The sequence below is a fragment of the Strongylocentrotus purpuratus genome, unplaced genomic scaffold (genome assembly GCF_000002235.5).
Source record: "Strongylocentrotus purpuratus isolate Spur 01 unplaced genomic scaffold, Spur_5.0 spur5_scaffold_12, whole genome shotgun sequence".
NCBI classification, from domain to species: domain Eukaryota; kingdom Metazoa; phylum Echinodermata; class Echinoidea; order Camarodonta; family Strongylocentrotidae; genus Strongylocentrotus; species Strongylocentrotus purpuratus.
Window position 1 is genome coordinate 1,339,462 of NW_022145597.1, and position 23,376 is coordinate 1,362,837.

Here is a 23,376-nt window from a genome sequence, read left to right on the forward strand (position 1 = left end):
GCATCTGCAAGGTTCTGCAATCATCAAAATGATAAGAAATTTGGCCCATTCTTCGTAAAGTTACAAGCACTATACACAGAAAGATGTATATGGGACTACCCTATATCTCTCACAGACCATGAGAGAAACAAATTTACCAAATATATGAATTAGTAGGCGGTTTCCCGGCAAATTTTTTATCATCATGTATTAGTCAAAACATATTCTTTCACATGATTGGTAATGAGAGCTTCCATTTCATTTTTTGAAATTGGGGCGTTTCCAATACTGGTCTTTACCTTTAAACGTGAGTTATCTCTTTATTGATGAACAGGGAATCCTAAGATATTTCTCTTGGCAGTCACTTCACGGCATTGTCCTCTCCACCAGGAGGCGAAGTCTGGCGTTTGTTTCTTCCACGATGTTTCTGGATGGATGTAGACATGGATCAGCTTCCTTAGAAGATAACACAAAGACACTTCAGGGGAATTCATTATAAATTTTCTAGCAGATATACAATTGACCATACCTTCTGCTCTCCAATCAAAATATTTCTTGTAACGGTCTGCATCTGAGTCTAGAGCGTGAATGTAATCAACAAACGTGCTCATGTTGCTGAAATCCTCTATATGAACGAAAGAATTCCTAGGCATCACTTGCTCATAATCCTCTCTTGATGCTCCATAGACAATCGGCACAATACCCTGAAGAAGACAAGTTCTCCAGATTTTTTCCGTAATGTAATCTCGACATTCACTATTCTCAAAAGCCAGATAAAATTTGTATTGCTTCAGGGTTTCAGCAGCATCCTGGACGGGGAGCTGCCCCATGTCGCCACATTTACCGTAGGTATCAACCGAGATGTGTTTCTGAAGTTCCTTGACGAACTGACCTCGCCGCCAAGACAAAAGGTGACAATTAGAAGCCATCCAGGCTATCAATTTAGACTTCTTTGGTATGGGAGGAGGGCGAACTTTTTTCTTCTGAAAAAAGCAGTATGGGAAAGGAATATCAGAGTCTCTCGAGTAGGTTATGGTGAGATTAAAAGGGTTTCCCGTTAGACCTGGAGGAGCATACTCGGCATCGTGAATGGGGTTTTCTCTGGAGTAAAGAACCCAGAGCTGTCCTTTAGAACGTATGTCCATCAACGTCTTCAGCTGCAGTCCATCGTGAAGTGAGTCGACCACGAGGAGCACATCGACGGTCTGCATGATGTGGGTTGTTAGATTCCCCTCGAAACGAGTTTCTATACGGCAAGAACTGACAAAATCACAATCGAATCGCGTCCATTCTCTTGAGTGATTGCCTTGCACTAAATGATCGCAACGAGTGGCGCAATACTTGGCAAGCCTGATAACACATTCCTCTTCCGGGTGCCTCAGAGCTCGTTGAATCTTGTGGATGAGGCGATTCTCTTCCAAAGGAACCTCAGTAATTGCGTTGAGAGTCAAAGTTACATCCATGTTTTGAACATCATATTCTACTTTTTCAACACTCCCTTTGAGTCTGTTAGCAATCAATTCCATCCTGTTTTTCATAGATTCGGCCTGCTTTTTCGTAAATTGCGTCTCGTTTGCTGTAGATTGCTTCCATTTTTCCAAATCTGTTGATAATTTGGACATATCCCTCAGGCTATTTTTTATTTTTGGAAGGTGGTTAGGACCTTCCTCCAGAATTTGTGTCCATCTTGCATGGTCCTGCGGATATTGGAGCACAAATATTGAGCAAATTGACATAAGTGAAATAATGAGTAGAAACTGGAATAATACTTGAGTACTTGCCATTCTAAAATGTTTAAAATCAACGGGAAAAAGCTGGTAACGAGCTACCACACGCCACACAGTGATCCACATCTACGTCTTCCTCCACTGGCAAGGCTAAACCAAGTCCCTGGCTAAACTCAGTTGTGCTTTTCTTACAATATAGCAATAGCATGACTAGCGCCCCTCCCCTTCTCAAACCACGTCATTTTTTAGTTGCCCAATCCTTTTGGGGTTTTGCTTTGCTGTGTTGGAACCGGCTAGTGAAAAAGTAATCGCTTTCTTTGTTCTGTTACATAACCATGTTTGAAAGAATGTCAAGCTAAAAGAAGCTCAAGACACTATGAATATGACAGATAAAGAAAGCGGACAAAATATACTGTTCCTCAGGTAGACAAAGGAACATCCCTTCACTGCTATTATGTAAAAAGGTGAATATGCATGTGACACCTGTTCTACACATTTTTACATAATAGCAGTGAAGGGATGTTCCTTTGTGTACCTGAGGAACTGTATATTTTGTCCGCTTTCTTTGTCTGTCAAATTTCATAGTGAGAGACCGTTTGTATTCTGTCGAACTACGCACCCCTGCCTCTTCTGTTCCACTGAGCAAGCATGCAAGTACAAGGCCCGGTTATCTTGTCTCGACTCGATTGTACAAAAGGCGATGGAACGTATTTATCTCTGACAAGAAAAGGATAAAGCACTAAGAGTAATTGTACAGCGGAAAAGAGAGAGAGAGAGAAGGAAAAGAAGGGGGATAGAAATAAGAGGAAGAAGAAAAAAAAGGGGGAAGGAGATCGGGGGCGAGAGGGCCTTGCCCCCTCCCCCCCCCCCCGCAAAAAGAGAGGGAGAGGTAGAAGGAAAAGAAGGGAAATGGAAAGAGGAGAGAAAGGGAAAGAAAGAAAGAAGAGTTGGTTGTTTCCTTAAATGATAATGTAATTAATCGTTGTAGCTCCCTGAAACTTTTAAGTGTAACAATTGACAGTAAATTATCTTGGAAGGAGCATATTGATGTTATCTGCACGAATATTTCTAAAGGTATAGGTATTTTAAATAAAATTAAACATTTTCCTTCAAATATTTTGATTATGATTTATAATGCCATTATATCTCCTTATTTTAATTATTGTAACCTTGTCTGGGGTTCCTCAACTGATCATGCAATGAGAAGATTATTATGCTTACAAAAAAGAGCTATTCGGTTAGTCTTACATGCCGATTATTTTGCTCATACTTAACCTTTATTTCTAAAATTAAAACTTTTGAATGTCCTAGATCTTTGTAATTATTGTTTTGCAATATTTATGTACTTATGTTTTAATAATTTCATACCAATTAGTCTTTACAGCAAATTTTGTCTTAATTCTGCATTACATTCATATAATACTCGAAGTTCTTCTAATTTCCATGTAAATAAAATAAGACTAAATATAACTAAGAAACCAGTGCTTTTTAAAGGGCCACAGTTGTGGAATAATATACCTCAAGATATAAAACCTAGTCCATCAATTAACGTTTTTAAAAGGAGATATAAATCATTTTTAATCCAACAAAATAAATAAAGATTGATTATGTACACGGTCTGGTTTTGTTTTGTTTTTGCCCCCCCCCCCTCCTCTATTTAGGTTTTTTTTTTTTTTTTTTTTTTTTTTTTTTTTTTTTTTTTTTTTTTTTAAATCACCTTCTCAAACAACAATATAATACTCTATTATACTTTATTACTGTTTTGGTGGCAGCACCAATAAAGCCTTGGCTTTCCTAGCTGTCTTCACATTCATATATATTTTTGTTATTGTATTGTAAATGTTTCTCTTTAACTTGTACGCTATGTTTTGTATTTTATATGTTTGTTATGATGTTTTTATGATGAATGAAATAAAGTTCAATTCAATTCAATTCAATTCAAAAGCGTAACTCACAGTGGGGAAAATGCGGTCCAAAAATGTTAGATATATGTGACCGTGCCGGCGTACCCACCATGCAAACATCTTTCACTGGCCGGCTTTCTAACTTTATTACCATTACGCACTGTTTGTCTAGATTCAAACTATCAGGCGTATATTCTGAAATGAAATATCAGGTGTAATTTGAATGATTATGACATTGAAAGCAATTATTTAAAACAAATAGTTTTTTTCTTGAAAAAAATGTGTGCAATCGTTTTCACATGCATGCATCCCACTGAAAAAGTGGAACGATTGAAAAGATAGAAGATATAGCGAGAGAGAAAGAGAAAGAGTGACAGACGTAGAGAGAGAGAAAGAGAGAGAGACAGATAGAGACAGAGAGAGAGAGAGAGAGAGAGAGGGAGGATAAGTGGAGCAACCAACACTAACAATACAACTATTATCATTACATTACACCGTTATTCGCCCTTTCATTAACGTTTCCTATTTAGATCTTTTCTTTTCTTTCCAAGGGGTACTTGTAATGATTCTTAAGTTGAAGATTACATGTGTCTATCCAGCGCCGTGTGAAATCCCCTTCTTGCTTTCTGATGTAGTAGGCCCTGGGGCGTATGATCGACTTTAAGTTGGACTTAATTATGGCATGCAGTTCATGCCACTGTCTCACCATTAACTGGCATTGATCTCTCAAAGGACGTACATATCATTAATTGTATGTTATGTTTACATGTACAATGCTGTATTTTAACCATCATACCTTGTAAATTACCTGCAATTCTGCCTCGGCTGCCAGAACGTCATGTGAATAAAAACCCTTATTATTGAATTGAATACAGAATTCACATTTTTGGAAAATTCATTTTTGAAGGAAAATAATAATATCTAAAGATCATAATGGTGAGAGCAAACAGTGGCATTAACGGCCTGCCATAGTTAGGTCCAACTTTAAGTCGATCATACGCTCCAGGGCCTACTACATCACAAATCAAGAAGGGGATTTCACACGGCGCTGGATAGACACATGTAATCTTCAACTTAAGAATCATTACAAGTTAAACTTAAAGTACAGCTGGGCTCCTACTTAGCCGAGTTGGAGCCTCGAGTTGTGGCGAGCTGGCGCGATCTTATGGCAAGCAGTTTTATCATTAAAGCATATGTCTTGATATCAAGAATTCAATTCTTGATATCACGAAATCGAATTCCTGATATCACGAAATCGAATTCCTGATATCACGAAATCGAATTCTTGATATATCAAGAATTACCATTGCTTTACAACATAATTTTTTTCTTGATAACAAGAATTGATAAATTGATATCAATTAATAATAAGATCGCGCCAGCTTGCCACAACTCGAGGTTCCAACTCGGCTAAGTGGGAGCCCTGCTTTAGTCTTTGTTAAACACCCCCAGGGGGGTGTTTCACAAAGATCCTAAGTAGAACTTAACTCTAAGTTGGACTTGAAAATTATGGACAGCCATTGGAGTCTTAAAATGAAATATATTCAAAAGCAGAAATTCAAGTATTTTAGACTTTTTATAAATTCCACATCCAGAACATGAAATCTCCTTGATGATAGAAAATATGAATGGTTTGAATAAACAATTAATGCCTTTCAAAATAACTTTTACAATTTTTTTTTCAAAGATGCTAATGGCTATCCATAATTTTTAAGTCCAACTTAGAGATAAGTTCAACTTAGGATCTTTGTGAAACACCCCCCAGGGGTTTTCAAACTTTTCCTTGACGGTCCACATGTTAACATGGGATGCCATTTACCCGAAAATTCATACGGTCAATCGTATCCTTCAATGTACACGACTCAAACAATCTACTGCATAAATGCACTGCAAACAAATTTGTATACTGAAGAACATGGTCTATTTCATCTAATGGGAAATTGTTGAAAATCAATTTCTGTCTCTCCCTCTCTTTTTTGTTGTTCCGTATTGTTTTATTTGTAATTTTATTCAATATAAAAACGATACAAATACTCATTCAAAATACGATCCTTTTCCATCATACTAATATAATTCAATTAACTTTGTGCATGTACAAATAATCAATTATGATTTTTTTTTTAAATTAATTAAATCAATTATATTAAAAAACAAATTAGACCCTCAAGACAAGGATGATATATATAGAAAAAGCTTTTTCCCATGACGATACGCCTTTCATAGGTTATACTTATAATGATTTTGAAGAGACAAAACATTATAACAACCTGTTCGAAACGTCGAGCCACTCCACTGCCCATCATCTCCAACCGGCACTATAGTTCTCCTTAGAACTATAAGCTCAAGAAAGATTACCGACAGTCCTTTTCAGGACTCCCCAATCCTCCCTCTCTCTCACATGGTGCGAGCGTAAACATACTTTATATTATATAACATACCGTACACTTGTATGTCTAACTAATGTGGTTATTCAACTACTTTCAACTGTTAAAAACAACACTCGGTTGTGTTTTCTGCAGCACATTAAAAATGCTCACTTATGGTCAAAGCGTTTAGTTTTTGAACGAAACGAACAGCTGCAATGTGTATTTTTTTTTAATCTGCTGATTTTAAAAGTCCTAGAAGCTCTTCAGGGTTTATACAATTTGTTTTAGAAAGGAGAATAGCCCTTTCTATTATAAATCTCGGGCATTTCACCATGTAATGTTCAACAGTTTCTATCGCGGGGCATGAACTGCAATGTGCCGTTGGGTGTATTCTCATTCTGGCTTTCTTTGATGATAATGATGATAAAAGAACGACATTTTTCACTTTTTCAGAATATCTTAAATTCCTTTTGATTTTGTTTTAATTTCTTTTATTTCTGCTTGTAAGTGTCGGCTTGCATGGTGATGTAAATATACAGTATGTCTGCGGGTGCACCATGTGAGAGAGAGAGAGAGAGAGAGAGAGAGAGAGAGAGAGAGAGAGAGAGAGAGAGAGAGAGAGAGTGGGTGAGGAGTCCAGAAAAGGACCCTGACTCAGTAATCTTTCTTGGGGGTGTGGTAGTCCTGAAAAGGACTGTTTGTTATCTTTCTTAGCATATAGTTCTAAGGAGAACTATAGCGCTTGGAGAGGATGAGTGGCTCGACGTTTCGAACAGGTTGAGTATCCGTCGTCAGGAGTGGAGAAGGTGGAGAACGCCAGCCATTCTCCACTCCTGACGACGGATACTCAACCTGTTCGAAAAGTCGAGCCACTCATCCTCTCCAAGCGCTATAGTTTTCCTTAGAACTATTATGCTAAGAAAGATAACAAACAGTCCTTTTCATGACTACCACACTCCCAAGAAAGATTACTGAGTCAGAGTCCTTTTCAGGACTCCTCAACCCACTCTCTCTCTCTCTCACATGGTGCACCCGCAAACCTACTGTATATTCTTTTATTTCCTTGTCACTTTTAACATTCCGCATTCTCCTATAATAAGGAAATTGGAAACTCTGTCCCGGGCGGCCCGGAATGGCATGCTCTGATGCGGACCGCGGTCCGGACATTGAGAAGCCCGGTAGTAGCTAGACCATTTTCTTGTTTTGGCTTCCAGAACAAAACCAGGAAAATAGTGACACCGACAGTTCCCCCCCCCCCCCCCCCCACCCTGGCCCCCAAAAATTAAAAAAATTGTGACCCCAAAATTACCTTTTCTTTATTGCTCGGGGGGGGGGGGGGTGTTTTATACAAATTAAAAAAAGCGCTCACTATCGGTCGGCACGATTTCGGGGTCAAAATTTAGTGCTCACTACCCCCCCCCCCCCCCCCCCCCCCCCCCCCCCCCACTGAGTGAAATATATGCCTGCACGATTTTCAAATTTCCGGGGGCATCGTAATGAGTTTCTGCAGACCTTTTTGTTCGTACTACAGAGATAGCGTTCATAAAACTTGATGAGAGACTACTGTACAGGAATATTCCGGATGTCTTTCTTCTCGAAAACTAATCTCCTTTTGTTTATGATTCGTAATATGCCACTTTGCCCGATCTTTCTTCTTTCGTGCTTCTTTTCTCTGTCTTCGTCATGCCATTAAAACAAGAATGATTCTAAAAAATAAAAAAAATAAAACCATCCGAGGACACAACTGAACTGTACAATAATAATCATTGTGGATGTTTCTTTTCTTCTCGAAAACTAAATTCCCGAAAACTAGTTTCTCGATGTTTCGTTATTGTTTTGTGATGCGTTTGATATCATTTCTCCCGATGGTCTCTCCTTGCTACGAGCTCTGCACCTGCATAACCTAGCATCCCTGCTCCGAGGACACACACCAAGATGGTTAGTTTTATCCAAACACAGAGGAAGTTACTGTAGGCAAACGCCACTGAGAAGCCTACAGATTCCCAGAGACGATAATTGGAATAGGCCTGCTCCTGCTCGTCCAGGAAGAGGATACCGTAGAGGGCTTGGTGAGGAAAGGAAAACAGACAAGTCATGAGTTACATTAACAAAAAAATAACTTGAATGCCGCGGTTAACCGTAGCACTAAATGGACGACAAGTGAGGGTGAACAACAAAGTACCCTGGTTCAACTACGGTCTTGCGGTAACTGACTATCTGTGCGTTTTTAAAACGCAGTCATCAACGATTAAATACGATAAAAAAAAGCCCCTTTTAACTTGATAGTTTTAATTAGGATCATCGGTATAAAATCAAAACAATAACAAATCGGTCTTATTTGTTCTTGGTAGCTAAATATATATGTATACTGCTTCTTACTATGAGTCGTGCGATTATTATTTACACAGGCAGCATTACCAGGTACATATTTGATTAACCTATACGGGTCAAGAGGGACAACATGTGAACACCTTGTCCAAGGATGTAAGCACCTTGCAATTAAGAACAAACCTAGGACCTGTCATATGAGAACAGAGAGTTTTACGCAGTATTACACCGAGTTGAAAGACTGGTAGGACGTTGAGGGGGCGACTCCTATCATTAACCCAACGCCATTGATTAGGAACGTTTAGTCTGCAGGTACGTGATCTAATTTGACAATTTACAACAATTCCTATGGTATATGCAGTATGCCGTCAGTTGACAGCCTGTCGAGAATTTCCACAAATTGAGGGAAATTGTGCAGCCTTTTTGTTTTGTTTCCTTCTTTATTCTGCTTCTTTTTAATTTTGGATGATGCGAATAGATTTTTGCGAAAATATTCACAATTGAATGATACACGCCTCAAATTAAAAAAAAAGAACAACAACAACAACAAGAGCCTAGTCTCACAATTGAGACAATAGGGACTTTTAGATTTGCACGTTAACAGCTTTGACTGCAACGTGTGACGTCATTTTAAGGCACTGCGCATGCTTCACGTCGTCTCAGTCGGCGATCGAGAATATGTCAACCGTGATTTTCCTAAATCTAGTACCGGTACTAGTATATGCCGCGTGCGCATAAAATAAACAGTTCCTCAGGTAGACAAAGGAACATCCCTTCCCTGCTATTATGTAAAAATGTGTAGAACAGGTGTCACATGCATATTCATCTGTTCTACACATTTTTACAAATAGCAGTGGAGGGATGTTTTACCACAGCAATAGGCCATTTTCGTAATGTAACCAAATTCAATGCATAATTCTTTGTGTAGTGCCTCAATACAAATGATATCATTCACATGATAAGAATAATAGTATTTCAATAGACAGAATCCGAACTGCATACATAAGTTTTGCCAGGTTGGACAAACATGATGGCTTGGCCTACCTAGCAACATTTAATATATGCAGTTGCATTCTGACTATTGAAATACTATTATTCCTAACAGGTGAATGAAATAATTTGTCTTGAGGCACTTCACAAACACTTATGCAAATTTGGTTACATTACGAAAGTGGCCTATTGTTGAGGGTAGAATGGGGAACTGTATATTTTGTCCTCTTTCTTTGTCATCTGCATGTATTTATATCGTCGAGTGCAATCTAAAAGATTTCTAATTGTAGTCAACATGAGCAGTTGAGTACGTTGACACGCATGATCAGTCGGAGTTCGTCATGTTCTCGTCCACTCAATCTAAAAGTCCCTATTGCTCCGCGACATTTGCTCCGCGACAGTTGCTCCGCCGACAGTTGCTCCGCCGACATTTGCTCCGTCGACATTTGCTCCGCCGACAATTGCTCCGCCGTCAATTGCTCCGCCGACATTTGCTCCGCCGACAATTGCTCCGCCGACAATTGCTCCGCAAAACGCGACAATTGCTCCGGTGACAAATGCTCCTCGAACGACAGTTGCTCCGCCGACAATTGCTCCGCAAAACGCGACAATTGCTCCGGTGACATTTGCTCTGCCGACAATTGCTCCGCCGACATTTGTTCCGCCTGAAGCGACACTTGCTCCGGTGACACCGACAATTGCTCCGCCGACATTTGCTCTGCTAAAAAAGTGCCCCTTAAAATACAAAGGCTACTACGACAATAATTGTTGCTCCTCCCCATAAGTACCCGGCAAAAGACAATGCTCCACCGACAATTAAATTGCTCTCTGATCCAAAAGTGCGGTCTCGTGGAAGACATGAATGCTCCTCTGGCAATTAGTGCAATAATTGCTCAGCCGTTTTTTGCTATTCCCCATGATGTTTGATTTAAAAAACATCAAGTTTTAGCTCCTTATGCAAGTTCTCCGGCGAAAGATAATTACTACGCTCAAAATCTGTTTCATTTATTACATTAGCCGATCAAAAGCTCAAGGCTATCTTTCTCTCTCTCTCTCTCTCTCTTGCTCATCCTTTTCCTTTTTACACCCTTTTCTTGTCTTCTTAGCTCTTTTCTTTCCTCTCATGCTATTAGTCTTCTTTCATTTCTATCACTTCTTCTTTTCTTCCCCTCTCGAGTTCTATTTCTCTCGTGAAATTGTAACGTAATGTAGTACATGTAGTACATTCTTGTTTAGAATAGTATTTTCAATAATATCCAGTCCGTTTTCTATAGGTTTCTTTCCTTCAGTTAAGTGTATGTAGCTTTAGTATATATATTAGTGTGTAAAATCTTTTGAGCTAGTGCTATTCGGTGTAGCGAACACATGGCAATCACATGGTAGATAAAATTATGATCATCAGTACTGGGTCAAATAAATTAAAGAGAACTGAATTTGAACCCGGGCCATAGGCTACCCCCTCTCGTTCTCTCTCCCTCTCTCTCCCTCTTCGTCGCCTTACTTTTCCCTCTCTTACCTGCCTGTGCATTTGTATGCCTCGATAATACAAAAAAAAAATAATAAGATTCTTCCTCTTCACCTCCTTCTTCCTAGTACATGTAGTAGGAGTAGTAATAGAAGCAGTATCACAATAATAATGACAACAACGATTATTATGGTTGGTGGTGTTACTAATGTTATTTTTGTAATTATTATGTTTGTTATTGTGATTATTATCCTTATCATGATTATTATCGTTAAGATAAGTTATTATTGTAATTATCATAATTATTATTATTGTTATTATTATGATGAATATGAACATGATGATTTTGATGACAATTAGTATAAGTATATAGTATTATTATAATTGTTATCATATCATTATTATCATCTGTATTATCAGCATAATCTACGATGGCAGTAGTGTAGTATAGTACATGTAGAATTAGGCCTTATAGTAGAGGTATCATTTTGATCATTATTATTCTGATTATCTTTTGCAATACGTCTAGACGATAAACTCATGACAATTGACAATTGTCATGAATCATTGTCTTTAAGTTTACCATTAAATGCATCTGGTTCGAATTTTGCTCAGGTATTTGGTACTGGATGATTTAAATGGTAGAAATTAACTTGTGTCCTATTTATTCTAGTCTTATTCATTTGCATTATGTTTTATTCATTCAAGTTCTAATGTTTCTGACTGTTTTCAAGACAATATCTTTTGTGTCGATCATAGTTCTATGTAGCTTGATATCTCACGGTAATTTTGAGAGAAAAGCAATGCAAGCAATGATTTCTGAATTGTAGCGACTTTCGCGTTTGCCTTTGCTGTTCTTCAATAATATTTGACAAGCAGTATTAATTTATTTTTCAAGGACTCATGATAAATTCGTTTAACAGTTGATTACCCTCGGTTGATTCTTTTGTTCGGATTATTTGGCGGGGAAAATAGAAGTGAATGTATTATTATTCTTATTTGTTCATCGTCTCTACGATGCTCTTTGAATCAAAAACACCTTTTAGTGTTAGGCTTCCTGAAAGAAATTTCAATTGTTGTTAAGAAATTTTTGGTTGCACTCTGTAGATTATGATGATGTGTTTGATCTTTTTTTCAATACAAGATCAAACACATGATGAAAATCTACTGGCTGCATGCCAATAAGTTCTTGACAACAATAACAAAATGTGAGCTAGTGCTATCCGGTGTGGCGTACACATGGCAATCACATGGTAGATAAAATTATGATCATCAGTACTGGGTCAAATAAATTAAAGAGAACTGAATTTGAACCCGGGCCATAGGCTATCCCCTCTCGTTCTCTCTCCCTCTCTCTCTCCCTCTTCGTCGCCTTACTTTTCCCTCTTTTACCTCCCTGTGCATTTGTATGCCTCGATAATACAAAAAATAAACAATAAGATTCTTCCTCTTCCCCTCCTTCCTAGTACATGTAGTAGGAGTAGTATTAGAAGCAGTATCACAATAATAATGACAGCAATGATTATTATGGTTGGTGGTGTTACTAATGTTGTTTTTGTAATTATCAGGTGGGCTGTATATCGTACAGACCACCTTATAATTTCGTTAGAATTGCCTTTGTTTATTTATTTATTTATTATCAGGTGGGCTGTATATCGTACAGACCACCTTATAATTTCGTTAGAATTACCTTTATTTATTTATCAGGTGGGCTGTATATCGTACAGACCACCTTATAATTTCGTTAGAATTGCCTTTATTTATTTATCAGGTGGGCTGTATCTAATACAGACCACCTTATAATTTTGTTAAAATTGCCTTTATTTATTTATCAGGTGGGCTGTATCTAATACAGACCACCTTATAATTTTGTTAAAATTGCCTTTATTATTAGGTGGGCTGTATCTAATACAGACCACCTTATAATTTTGTTAAAATTGCCTTTATTATCAGGTGGGCTGAAAAGCGTACAGAACACCTTATAATTTCGTTAGAATTGCCTGTATTATTTATTTTACTTATTTCAAACCACTTTTTTGTAAGCACGATTACTTGAAAATGGCTCAAATTTGGCACACATATATGTATAGGCATATGTACAAAACACAATAACGTTTTCAACTATGACCTTCACTGATGACGTCATCTAGGCGCCATTTTGTAAATTTTTCTGAAAATCAACTCATGATCATATCTTCATAACCAAAAGCCATTTTTGATTCATATTTATCATGATTAAGGTCAATATTCGTCCGGTCAATTTCAGGTCAAAAAACGCGCGCGTGCGCGTACGTCCGCGCGCAAAATTTCAAAATGCACAAAAAAAAAACTCAAAATCATGTAGCATACGTTTTAGGCCATTTAAAGCATTTCATAAAATATCTCGCACACGCGCATGCGCGCGCGTTTTCGCGCGTTCTGACATTTTGCAAAACAGAATCGCCAAATTTTCTTCGTCATCATATTTAGCACATTTTTTCAAGCATTTTGATACCTTGTTCACCTTTTTCTGACCATTAATAACGGAGTGAGGGTCCGTTTAAGATACATGTCCGTGCGTGCGAGCTCTTGTAATACATAGCATATAAGGGAAAAATCATGCCCATACAAAATCCATTGTAGCTCTTTAGAATGTGAGGTGACCCCTATTTTTTCATATGTTGATAGAGTATGAATTGGAAATATGATTTCTTCTCTCATTTGACCCTCAATTAACTCATGACGTCATCATAATGGCCTCCGAACTCAAAATTCCAATTTGCATATTATGACATCAGCATATTTTTGGAAAATTGATTGTATCTCTGTAAAATATTGATTGATTTTCTTCCAACTTTCGATATGTTCTAGCTGAGATAATTCACTACAAATGCAATTGACATGATTTTTCATTTCGACAAAGGAATCATGACGTATTTTTGCGATTAAAGGAGGAATATCAATTTTTCACTTTTTGCGTGTATTCTCTATGGGACATGACTTTTTTCAAAACTGGATTCTACATTCCCGTCTTTCGCGAGCAATATCTCCGTCGTTTTAGCTTCGTTTACGCTGAACTTCGAGTATGTTGTAGCTGAGACAATAAGCTATCTTAAATTTGCCCTTTATTTTGTCTCAAATTTTAGTTAGACCAGCCCACCTATACTTGTTCAAAACAAGTATTACAAATCTAGTTATTATTATTATCATCAACATTGTCACCGGATCAAGTGTCGCTTCAGGCGGAGCAAATTTCGGCGGAGTAACTGTTGGCGGAGCAATTTTCGGCGGAGCAAATGTCGCGGAGCAATCGGCGGCGGAGCATGTGTCGGGTTACCACTACTCTACTAGATTTAGGAAAATCAAGGTTGACGCATTTTCGATCGCCGACTGAGACGACGTGACGCATGCGCAGTGCTTTAAAATGACGTCACACGTTGCAGTCAAAGCTGTCGACGTGCAAATCTAACAGTCCCTATTGTTAAGCACCGCGACTGACGAATCGGTGAAAATCTTTCTATAACCAGGGGGGTGTTTCACAAAGATCCTAAGTTGAACTTATCTCTAAGTTGGACTTAAAAATTATGGAAAGCCATTAGCTTCCTTGAAAACATTTTGTAAAAGTTATTTTAAAAGACATAAAATGTTGATTCAAATCATTCATATTTTCTATTATCATGGGAGATTCTATGTTCTTGATGTGGAATTTATAAAAAAGTCTAAAATACTTGAATTTCTGCTTTTGAATATATTTCATTTTAAGGCTCCAATGGCTGTCCATAATTTTTAAGTCCAACTTAGTGTTAAGTTCTACTTAGGATCTTTGTGAAACACCCCCCTTTTCTATCGGTGGTTCTCGGACACCTACCCCCTGGACATTCACCCCCGGATAACCACTCCAAGTCAACTACCCCCTAGGGCAACCATCCTCTAGGACAACTACCCCCGGACAGCTATCTTAGGGGGTAGTTGTCCAAGGGGTATTTGTCTTAGGGGGTAGTCGTCCTAGAGTGCGGTTGCCCTATGGGGTAGTATTGACTAGGGGTGGTTATCCGGGGGTGGATGTCCAGGGGGTAGGTGTCCGGATACGATACCAGTAATTACCATTTAGCTGTGTCTGCCAGATGGCGTCAGCTACACCCCAGGCGGCAGCGATCACGAAGAAAACGGGGAGTTCTTCATAGCGCGGCTCCCAGATGAAGAGAGCGATGATGAGTGAGAGGTTGATGATGGCACCGAGGCAGAATAAAGGAACCTGTCCAGTGTACTTGACGAAGCGACCGAACAGCACGGAGCAGAGAGCGTCAGCCACCCCGTAACAGATCATGATGTACCCCACCCAACCAACCCCAAGGCTGCAGGTCACGTATGACTGGACGGGAAATGATGGGGAGAAGAAAGAGGGGAGATATAGATGAGGGTGAAAATAAAAATGAGAGGATAAAAAAAGGGAGGAAGAAGAGGATAAATGGCAAGAGGATGATAGAGAAAGGTGGAAAAGAAGGCGGAAAAAATTGGTTAGATTTGGAGTGCGGGAAGGAGAGCAGGTTAAAAAAATAAGGAGGTTCAACATTTTTATCATAGTCCAAGAAGTTATGTTCACATTGTATTTTATTGGGTTTATTATCATCGGTACACTTGTAACTATTACAAATAAATTTGAATTCTTTACAAGCAACTGCATTGTGAAAAAAATGATATGAAAGCAATTAACTTGGACAACATTGGAAGGTATGATTCTGTGCACTGAGAAGTTGTATTGATCTTCGTAAGGGCCAGGTGGACTCTTTGCCACATTGTGGAATAAGGCTTTTCTACCTTTCCCCCGCTATTTGTGGTCGTATGAAGAGCGACAGATTTTTCAGGAAACATTTCTAAAATGATATTCTTTCACATAAATGTAAGACTACTGAGCAAGCTTGGTTAAGAAACTCAGCCCTCACTTCGAGCCAAAATTATTAAACAGGATTATTGGATATTGCGCATTTATGCTACGAAACAAACCTTTGTAAAATCGCCTGTAATGAAGGCTTGCTCTAATCCGCTGTAAATTGTGAGAGGTATGATGAGAATCAACTTCTTATCCTTCATTAAGCGTGCCGTCGCGCAGAATAAATCAAACGTTCCTTGGTCTTTGATCTTTCGACTTGCACCAAGGTTGTCGACGAAGACGACGACGATGACCACGGCGATGACACCGGAGACGAGATAGATACTGAGTAAAGTGTAGGTTAGACTCTCTTCGGGAGGATCACAATATGTTCCATTTTCATCCCCGGTCTCTGTAGAAATCGAAGTTTAAGTTTAAGTCACCAACGCTAGATTGATTTGAATTGAAGTTAGACCTTATGATTGCATATGAACAAAATTACAAAATGAGTCATTAAAAGGGCGTTCTGTAAAAGAAAACAGAGCAATTATCAAATCATTGAAATTTTGAGAAAGATTCGATATAGAAATAAGAAAGGTTTGACTTTCTTATTTGATCAAACACAAATTGGCGCATCCTTGACATACATTTCGTCCGAGTATTCAGTATGGTTGGTTTCTGCTCAGTTGTGTCGCTACAACACTGCTGTTCTACCAAAGGGTCCAAACTGTAATAAGAACTATGTACTAATACATGCATGACACTGACAATATTTTGCAGTTTAACAATGTATTTGATATTTGATCAAGTCGAAATAATACTATATCCTCCTTTTCATTTTATGCATTTCGTTTCGTCATGTTATTACAGAATTAATGTAACAATATCTTTTTATCAGAATAAAGAGCCTGACTCGTCGCGCTTCATACACACGTGTACTAAACCGCTGTACTAAGCAAAAAATGGTTTAAAGGTACTATGTCCCATTTGCAGGCCAAACAAATGAAAAAGTTAAATTCCAACGGCATTTGAAAGATAATATTAATTTAGAACTTCCCTAAAAAAAGGTGGGGCTTGAAAATGTCTTCAAGTGGGAAAATAACAACTATTAGTTGACATATCGACTTAGGAGCTATAGAGCCAATAAGTAATAGTCTTGATTTTCAGACCATTGTATCGAATGGTCATACATTTTATGCTGCGCAAAGATTCAATCAATTTAATTTTGGCCATCACAAGAAGTGATAATTGCTCATGTACCCTTTACAGCTCATTTTATGTATGTTATTGCCAAAGAAGAAAAAGAGCCAGTCAGTCACTCAATAGTGTCTGACAGTGAAGTCTAGCAAGTAAACGGGTTTCCTTGCATAATTTGAATATTAGGACACTGCTAACGTTTAAATTTCACAGATAGGACATACATGACATATTCATAATTCCTGCAAAGTTCTACATAATTTGAGGTTGGCTGCAAAAGGGACATAGTACCTTTAAGTAACGACAGGTTTATTGGTCTAGCTATGATTATATTTACCCACGTAGCAGTCTTGCGAACCACATTTGTATTGGGTGCTGTTTACAAAGGAGGTTTCTTGTCTAAAAACAAGCGATGAGATGAGGTTTCCTAGAATCTGAGATGACTGGAAGAAGAAGAAGAAGATACCCCAAAATCGAGACACAATGGACGGAACAGTCTCTCCTAACAAAACAAAAAAGAAAAATAGATCAGTGTGAAACATTAAAAACGGAGTTGTTTCATACGACGGTTAATCATGTACTGGTTTCATCGCAATGTATTCGAAAATCAGGACGAAAGTTTAATATTTGGTTTCCATTTTTTCATCAGGGTGTGGTATAGTGGTTCATTCGCTTGACTCTTAATCCAAGGGTTGAGGGTTCGAATGCCAGCAAGGCACTAACGTCCTTCGGCAAGACATTAATCCACATTTGCTAAGTATAAACGGGTCCCTCAGGAAGAACAGCATTGTAGCTGGTGAAAAAAATTATTATTATTATGACATGATAGTTACCTGTCAGCTTGGAGTAGGCCCCTGCCATGGTAGTGAGGTAGGTGCTCTTAGCTGTCCACAGGGGTGCGGCACCGAACCCCAGGAGCACTGAAGCTGGTATAAGAGTAGCCCAGGAGGGGTAAAAGTTTGCTGCTGTGTAAATTGCGTAGCACGCCTCGCTCAACACCAACGTCCATTTTAATCCAAGATGGCGGATCATCACCGAGGGGATTAACATGGCTGACATTTAAATAGATTAAACAAAAACATTTCAATAACATCAAACAAAACAAGCACAGTACAACAAAAATGAAGGAAAAAAAAACATTATAAGAATGGCACGGTTCCAAATTATCAGACACACACTTCTGCTATTGAGTCTTTAGAAATAATATAGCCTGTTTAGGATATTCAAACTAAAAACAATATATTAATTGATCTTTTTTTAATATGAAAAAACAATTTATCCGAAGATAATTAAGATGATATTTGATCAGTGGTGTATATACGGATCGGCACTTGAGGGGTACAACAAAACCACAACAGAGCGCAGGAAAAGGGGAGAACAGAATTCCTAAAAATACTACCCTTAAAAGATTATGCGTCTCCGATACGCAGGGTTAAGAACGTTAGAAATGGGCATCTGAGGGTGAAGAATGAAAGAACAATGTACCGCTCGAACGCTTTTCCCTGTCGCTTGTACAGGTACGTAGATAGGTTTGGGCAGGGGAACGGCAATTTTACTGTTTGCTCGGGATGCCACCATCCATAGATACGCCATAGGGCTTTATACATATTAATAAGACGTACACAGCATAATCACTATTTAGCCTGAAACACGATAAAGCGATTCAAGAACTTAATGTAGGCCCTTGGTATCCATTCTATATTTCTTTAATTGTCATCACTAGTATATAAAAATAATAATAATAATACGTACCACTTATATAGCGCAATTCCTGTCCTAAGACATATCAGTGCACTTTACATAAATTGCATAATATAACATGACATAAAAAAAAATACTAACGTAGATCTACTGTAACATCATTATATCCCATATACAGTTTTACCTAAATAGTTGAACCTATTAGGTGAACGTTCGCTTTTATAGTGATTACAAATATAAACAAATAAACAAATAAACAAACAGACATAACAAACAAACACATAACAATAAACAACAACCGACATGTTTCATGTGAGTCAGCCCACCTGATACAATCAGAGAAGCATAGATGGTACTAAGCGAGGCAAGGCCCAAACCATCAACACAGTTAATGCTGCTCTGAAGGTTAGACAACGCTTGGAAGGCTGTGAAGACGAAGAGGAAGGCACTGCTGATCAGGAGAAGATTTTTGTAGATCTTCCTTGTCGTCCACGATGACGCAAGATTTTCATCATCCTCCTGTTGGTCGTCCCCGATGACGGAAAACTCTGCCGCCGCCATCTCTTTCTTTAGTTGTGGGTCTTCTGGAAAAATAAATAAAATAATAAAGTTGTGCATACAAAATAATATTCTTTGCATAATAGTAGGGAGCCAACAAAATCTACTTGTAATGTAAAATAAGACACGAAATTATATTGATTAATCCAGTTGAAAGGTTTTGGTGTAGGTTAGATAGGGTAGATTTATTACTGGCTGTGTAAAAGCTACTCCGAACAGGAACCTAATCAACAAGTTAGTTAACACCACGAAATCAACAAAACCATCACAACCATTAGCAGCACACAAACCCCACAACAACCCCGAGTAGTACTACCAGTAACACCACCGCCCAACCACTATCACGATGAGTCCCACCACCACGGAACAGCCTTCATTACCACCACCATAAGGGATACAAATACCAACGTTACCTACACTTTCATGAAACCACATAACCAACGTCACCACAACAATCACCATCACAACCATCACTATCACAATCATCTCCACCCCCACCAACACTCAAACCAACCCCATCACCACCACCATCACCACCACCATCATCACCATCACATTACCATCACCATCATCACCATCACCATCACAATCGATCACCATCATCATCATCCTCACCATCACCATCACCATCACCATCACCATCACCATCACCATCACCATCATCACCATCACCATCACCATCATGACCACCATCACCATCACCATCACCATCATCATCATCACCATCACCATCACCATCATGACCACCATCATGACCACCATCATGACCACCATCACCATCGCCATCACCATCACCATCACCATCACCATCACCATCACCATCACCATCACCATCACCATCACCATCACCATCATCATCACAATCACCATCACCATCGCCATCACCATTACCATCACCATCACCATCACCATCACCATCATCATCACAATCGTCACCGCCATCACCATCACCATCACCATCACCATCACCACCACCACCACCCTCACCATCACCATCACCATCACCATCACCATCACCATCACCATCACCATCACAATCACCATCACCATCACCATCACAATCATCGTCATCATCACCATCACCATCACCATCACCATCGCCATCACCATCACCATCATTCATCACAATCATCACCGCTACCACCATCACCATTATAATCACCATCATCACTGCCATCTCCATCACCTTGCATCACCCCCGCCATGCACCATATCATCACCACCACCACCATCATTATCATGACCACTACCCCACAACCACCACTACAATCATCGACATCATAATCATCTCCACCAGCAAGGCACTACCACTACCACTACCACTACCACGGCTACCAACAGCACTACCATCAAAATCACCACCTTACCTCAAACACCACCACCAGTATCACTGCCATCCCATTACCACCACCCTCACCGCCATTATCATCACCTGATCTAAGTAGATGCTTTTTTAGTCTTTTGCTGTTCCCTGTAGCAGCCATATTTTCCAGCGTTTATGCTACTTAAGTGTTGTACAGCACAGTTCATGCATTCGCATTGAATATCGTAATTGGCACCTTGTTGGTAATGCAGGTATATTTAGTATATCCACTGTAACTCAATACCAATACTTGCTTTCGAGTAGGTCAGTATCACGGTTCAGAGAATTAAAAGAGAATTACAATGACATACAAAATACTGTATAAAAGCCCATATTGTGAAAGAGTATCAACGTGTTCATTGGACCTCCCTGCATTATTTCCAGGTGAACTACCATAAAGATATTGTGCTGAAAATGGAGGATAGTGGTTCAGAACTTTTACCCTACCCCCTCCCTCCAGACCTTTGAAATGCCCCCCCCCCCCCCCCCCCCCCCCCCACCCCGGGAACGGAGGGACCGCATTCATGTTCCCAAACTCTCCGGTAAAGGGGTACTTTTCACGCAACAAAGTCCGGCTCGTAATACACTAAAAATCGGTCCGTATTGACTTTACAAACCGGACTTAAGGGGTGTTTTCAAGGGGAGATCTAGATCTATGTATCTATACTCTAGATCTACATTATATTGTAAGACTGTATTGCCGTCCCGTCTTATAAAACAAATAATGCACTGTACACAAAATTAAATAAAAATGACTACCTGGCCTTTCTTTAATCATTGGGAAGCATACTATGGAACAAAAAAAATGTCTTACAAAATATGAGTTCAAGTTAAAATCTCCTGAGTTTTAAATACAATACACGTCCAAAAAATATAAACTTTGGGGGGGGGGGGGGGGGGGACAAACAATATTTGGTCAACACATAAGCTCATCATTAATATGATTCAATATTACAAGAAAAATGAAGATATTCTTGATATTTGATTAGGGATACCTGCGGTACCCGTTACTGGACGCTGAATAAAAAGAAGAAAGGGGAGAATGAAAAAGTTCATCAATCTGAATTCAATTCTGGACCCCCGTATCAGTGCCCCTCCACGGCCACAAACTGTTTTCCATCGTATTCTTCTAACATAAACAAATACAGTAAACGTAAACAAAAGAAATGAACGAATGCATGATTAAATAAATAAATAAATAAACAGATAAACAAATAGATAGATACAAATAAATAAAGGTAAAAATGATTGCATACATAAACAGTTCAAGACGATTAGATACATGCATAATAATTAAAGATACAGTTCAGTTCTGGTCATGCGATTGCATTGTGAAAGAAAAGGTTTGGAATGGATCAGAAAAAGTTGATCATGTAGCATGTGAGTATTGGTGTGTACTGCAAGGTTCCGGAGTCACCAAAATCATAATAAATTTGGCCCAGTCTTGGTAAACTAACAAGCACTGTATACAGAGAGGTGTATATGGGACTACACAAATGGTGTCGGGGCTACCTACCTTGATTTCCTTATCTTTCTATGCTCATTACTCAGCCTGTATATATTTTCTACCAGAATTGTTTGGCAAATGACATTTATTTGTAATCTTCAACATTCAGTGTAAGTTTCGTTTGATTCTGTAAGAATTCATTTTTAATTTTTTTTACCAGAACTCAAGTTTATCTCCACAATAAACTTGATGTATTTGATTTCCTTTAGCAATCGAGCACTGTTTGTTGACCTATAGGTACGACATTCCACCTCATTGTGTATAGTACATTAACGACCTTTAGACCATTATTGTTACAACTAAGCGTCTTTGTTTAAAACAAACTTATCTGCATTTCATTAGTCTGTCAGAGCATGGACCTGCATGGTCAGAGTCAAAGTCTACATTTCTATGAAGTAGCATACATGTATATAAGCAAATTTAAAGGTGCAGAATTTGATTCTCGTTCGAGGGTGAAAGAATAAAGTTTGTTATCAAATGACGAAGAGAGCGTGGAGTAAGTCGAACTTTTCATCGCGTTGAAAAATATGATTATTTCGTAACTGAAATAATCTTTATTTATAATACTGGATGTTGTGGTGGGTGTCGTGAAATTGCTTTCACGTCATGAACGCGAACAAGTTAACATACACGCAGTACTAGGACATCTTGGAAACTAGTGTATAAGAAAAACAAATATATTATTTGAATATTCATTTTTAACCTCATTTCATGAAATGATTGAGATGATACATTTTATTTTTGAGAGATAAAAGTTAATGATTAATGCAGTTCTGATAAGATATAATCTTTATCTATCAGGAATATATCATACTGTTCAGAAACTAGATAAAAACAAATTATTCTAACTGTATGGGTAACAGTGTAGGTCTATATACAGTGTACATTTCCAAATCATTGCGTCTGTTGTGTCTTACCTCTGTTGTCAACATCTTCATGTAACGTCATGTTGCTGATTGAATATCTCTAAATGAAATAAGAGAAGATACACTTTGCCAGGAACATGCAGTCGAGCAAATCTCAAAATGGTTTAATATGTATTCCTTGTCTGCACGGTAGGTAATGGCTGCAAAAAAAGTTTATTCCTTTACTGGATCACCAACTGAAACTTCGGATCTCGAGTTCATCCCAGTTTCGGAATAACCGAAGTAATTCATCAAACATGCGGGACTTCAAGTGAACTTCGAACGGCTTAAAGGCATCGTTTAAAATTGTTAAATCTGAGATGCATGGCCAAACGACGTGTTATCAGTGTCGTAAATGGTGTAATATTGAAGCCCTACACAGATTTACTATACTCACTTTTCCCAATAGACTGAAGTATTATAAAAACGGTTAGGAAAACGAATTCTGAAATATCTAATTCCTATCAAAGATATCTTGATAATCAGACAGGCGATTGGCTTGTAAAAGTCATGGGATTCATGTATGACCTAAATTAA

At 38.5% G+C, this 23,376-nt stretch overlaps 2 protein-coding genes across 2 annotated transcripts; both read right to left on the reverse strand.

Moving 5' to 3' along the window:
• Positions 1 to 211: 211 nt before the first annotated feature.
• Positions 212 to 2,003, reverse strand: LOC100889331. Its single transcript, XM_003724378.3, has one exon. It carries the CDS (start codon positions 1,830 to 1,832, stop codon positions 300 to 302), a length of 1,533 nt encoding a protein of 510 aa, XP_003724426.1. The 5' UTR covers positions 1,833 to 2,003; the 3' UTR covers positions 212 to 299.
• Positions 2,004 to 7,489: 5,486 nt separating this feature from the next.
• Positions 7,490 to 23,153, reverse strand: LOC587295 (protein unc-93 homolog A). The gene is made up of 7 exons (XM_787030.4): positions 22,852 to 23,153; positions 18,833 to 19,090; positions 17,639 to 17,857; positions 17,143 to 17,307; positions 15,743 to 16,020; positions 14,843 to 15,110; positions 7,490 to 8,041 (listed from the first exon to the last, which is right to left on the reverse strand). Exons 1-7 carry the CDS (start codon positions 22,880 to 22,882, stop codon positions 7,830 to 7,832), a joined length of 1,431 nt encoding a protein of 476 aa, XP_792123.3. The 5' UTR covers positions 22,883 to 23,153; the 3' UTR covers positions 7,490 to 7,829.
• Between the last annotated feature and the right edge of the window lie 223 nt (positions 23,154 to 23,376).

Bases quoted from the DNA above. Each gene is read 5' to 3' on its own strand.
- LOC587295 (XM_787030.4), bottom strand. From the start codon at position 22,882: ATGACGTTACATGAAGATGTTGACAACAGAG. The intron at 19,091-22,851 runs GTAAGACACAAC...TTATTTTTCCAG, and splicing joins TGAAGATGTTGACAACAGAG to AAGACCCACAACTAAAGAAA. The intron at 15,111-15,742 runs GTTTGTTTCGTA...TTTCCCGTCCAG, and splicing joins TTACAGGCGATTTTACAAAG to TCATACGTGACCTGCAGCCT.
- LOC100889331 (XM_003724378.3), bottom strand. From the start codon at position 1,832: ATGTGGATCACTGTGTGGCGTGTGGTAGCTCGTTACCAGCTTTTTCCC.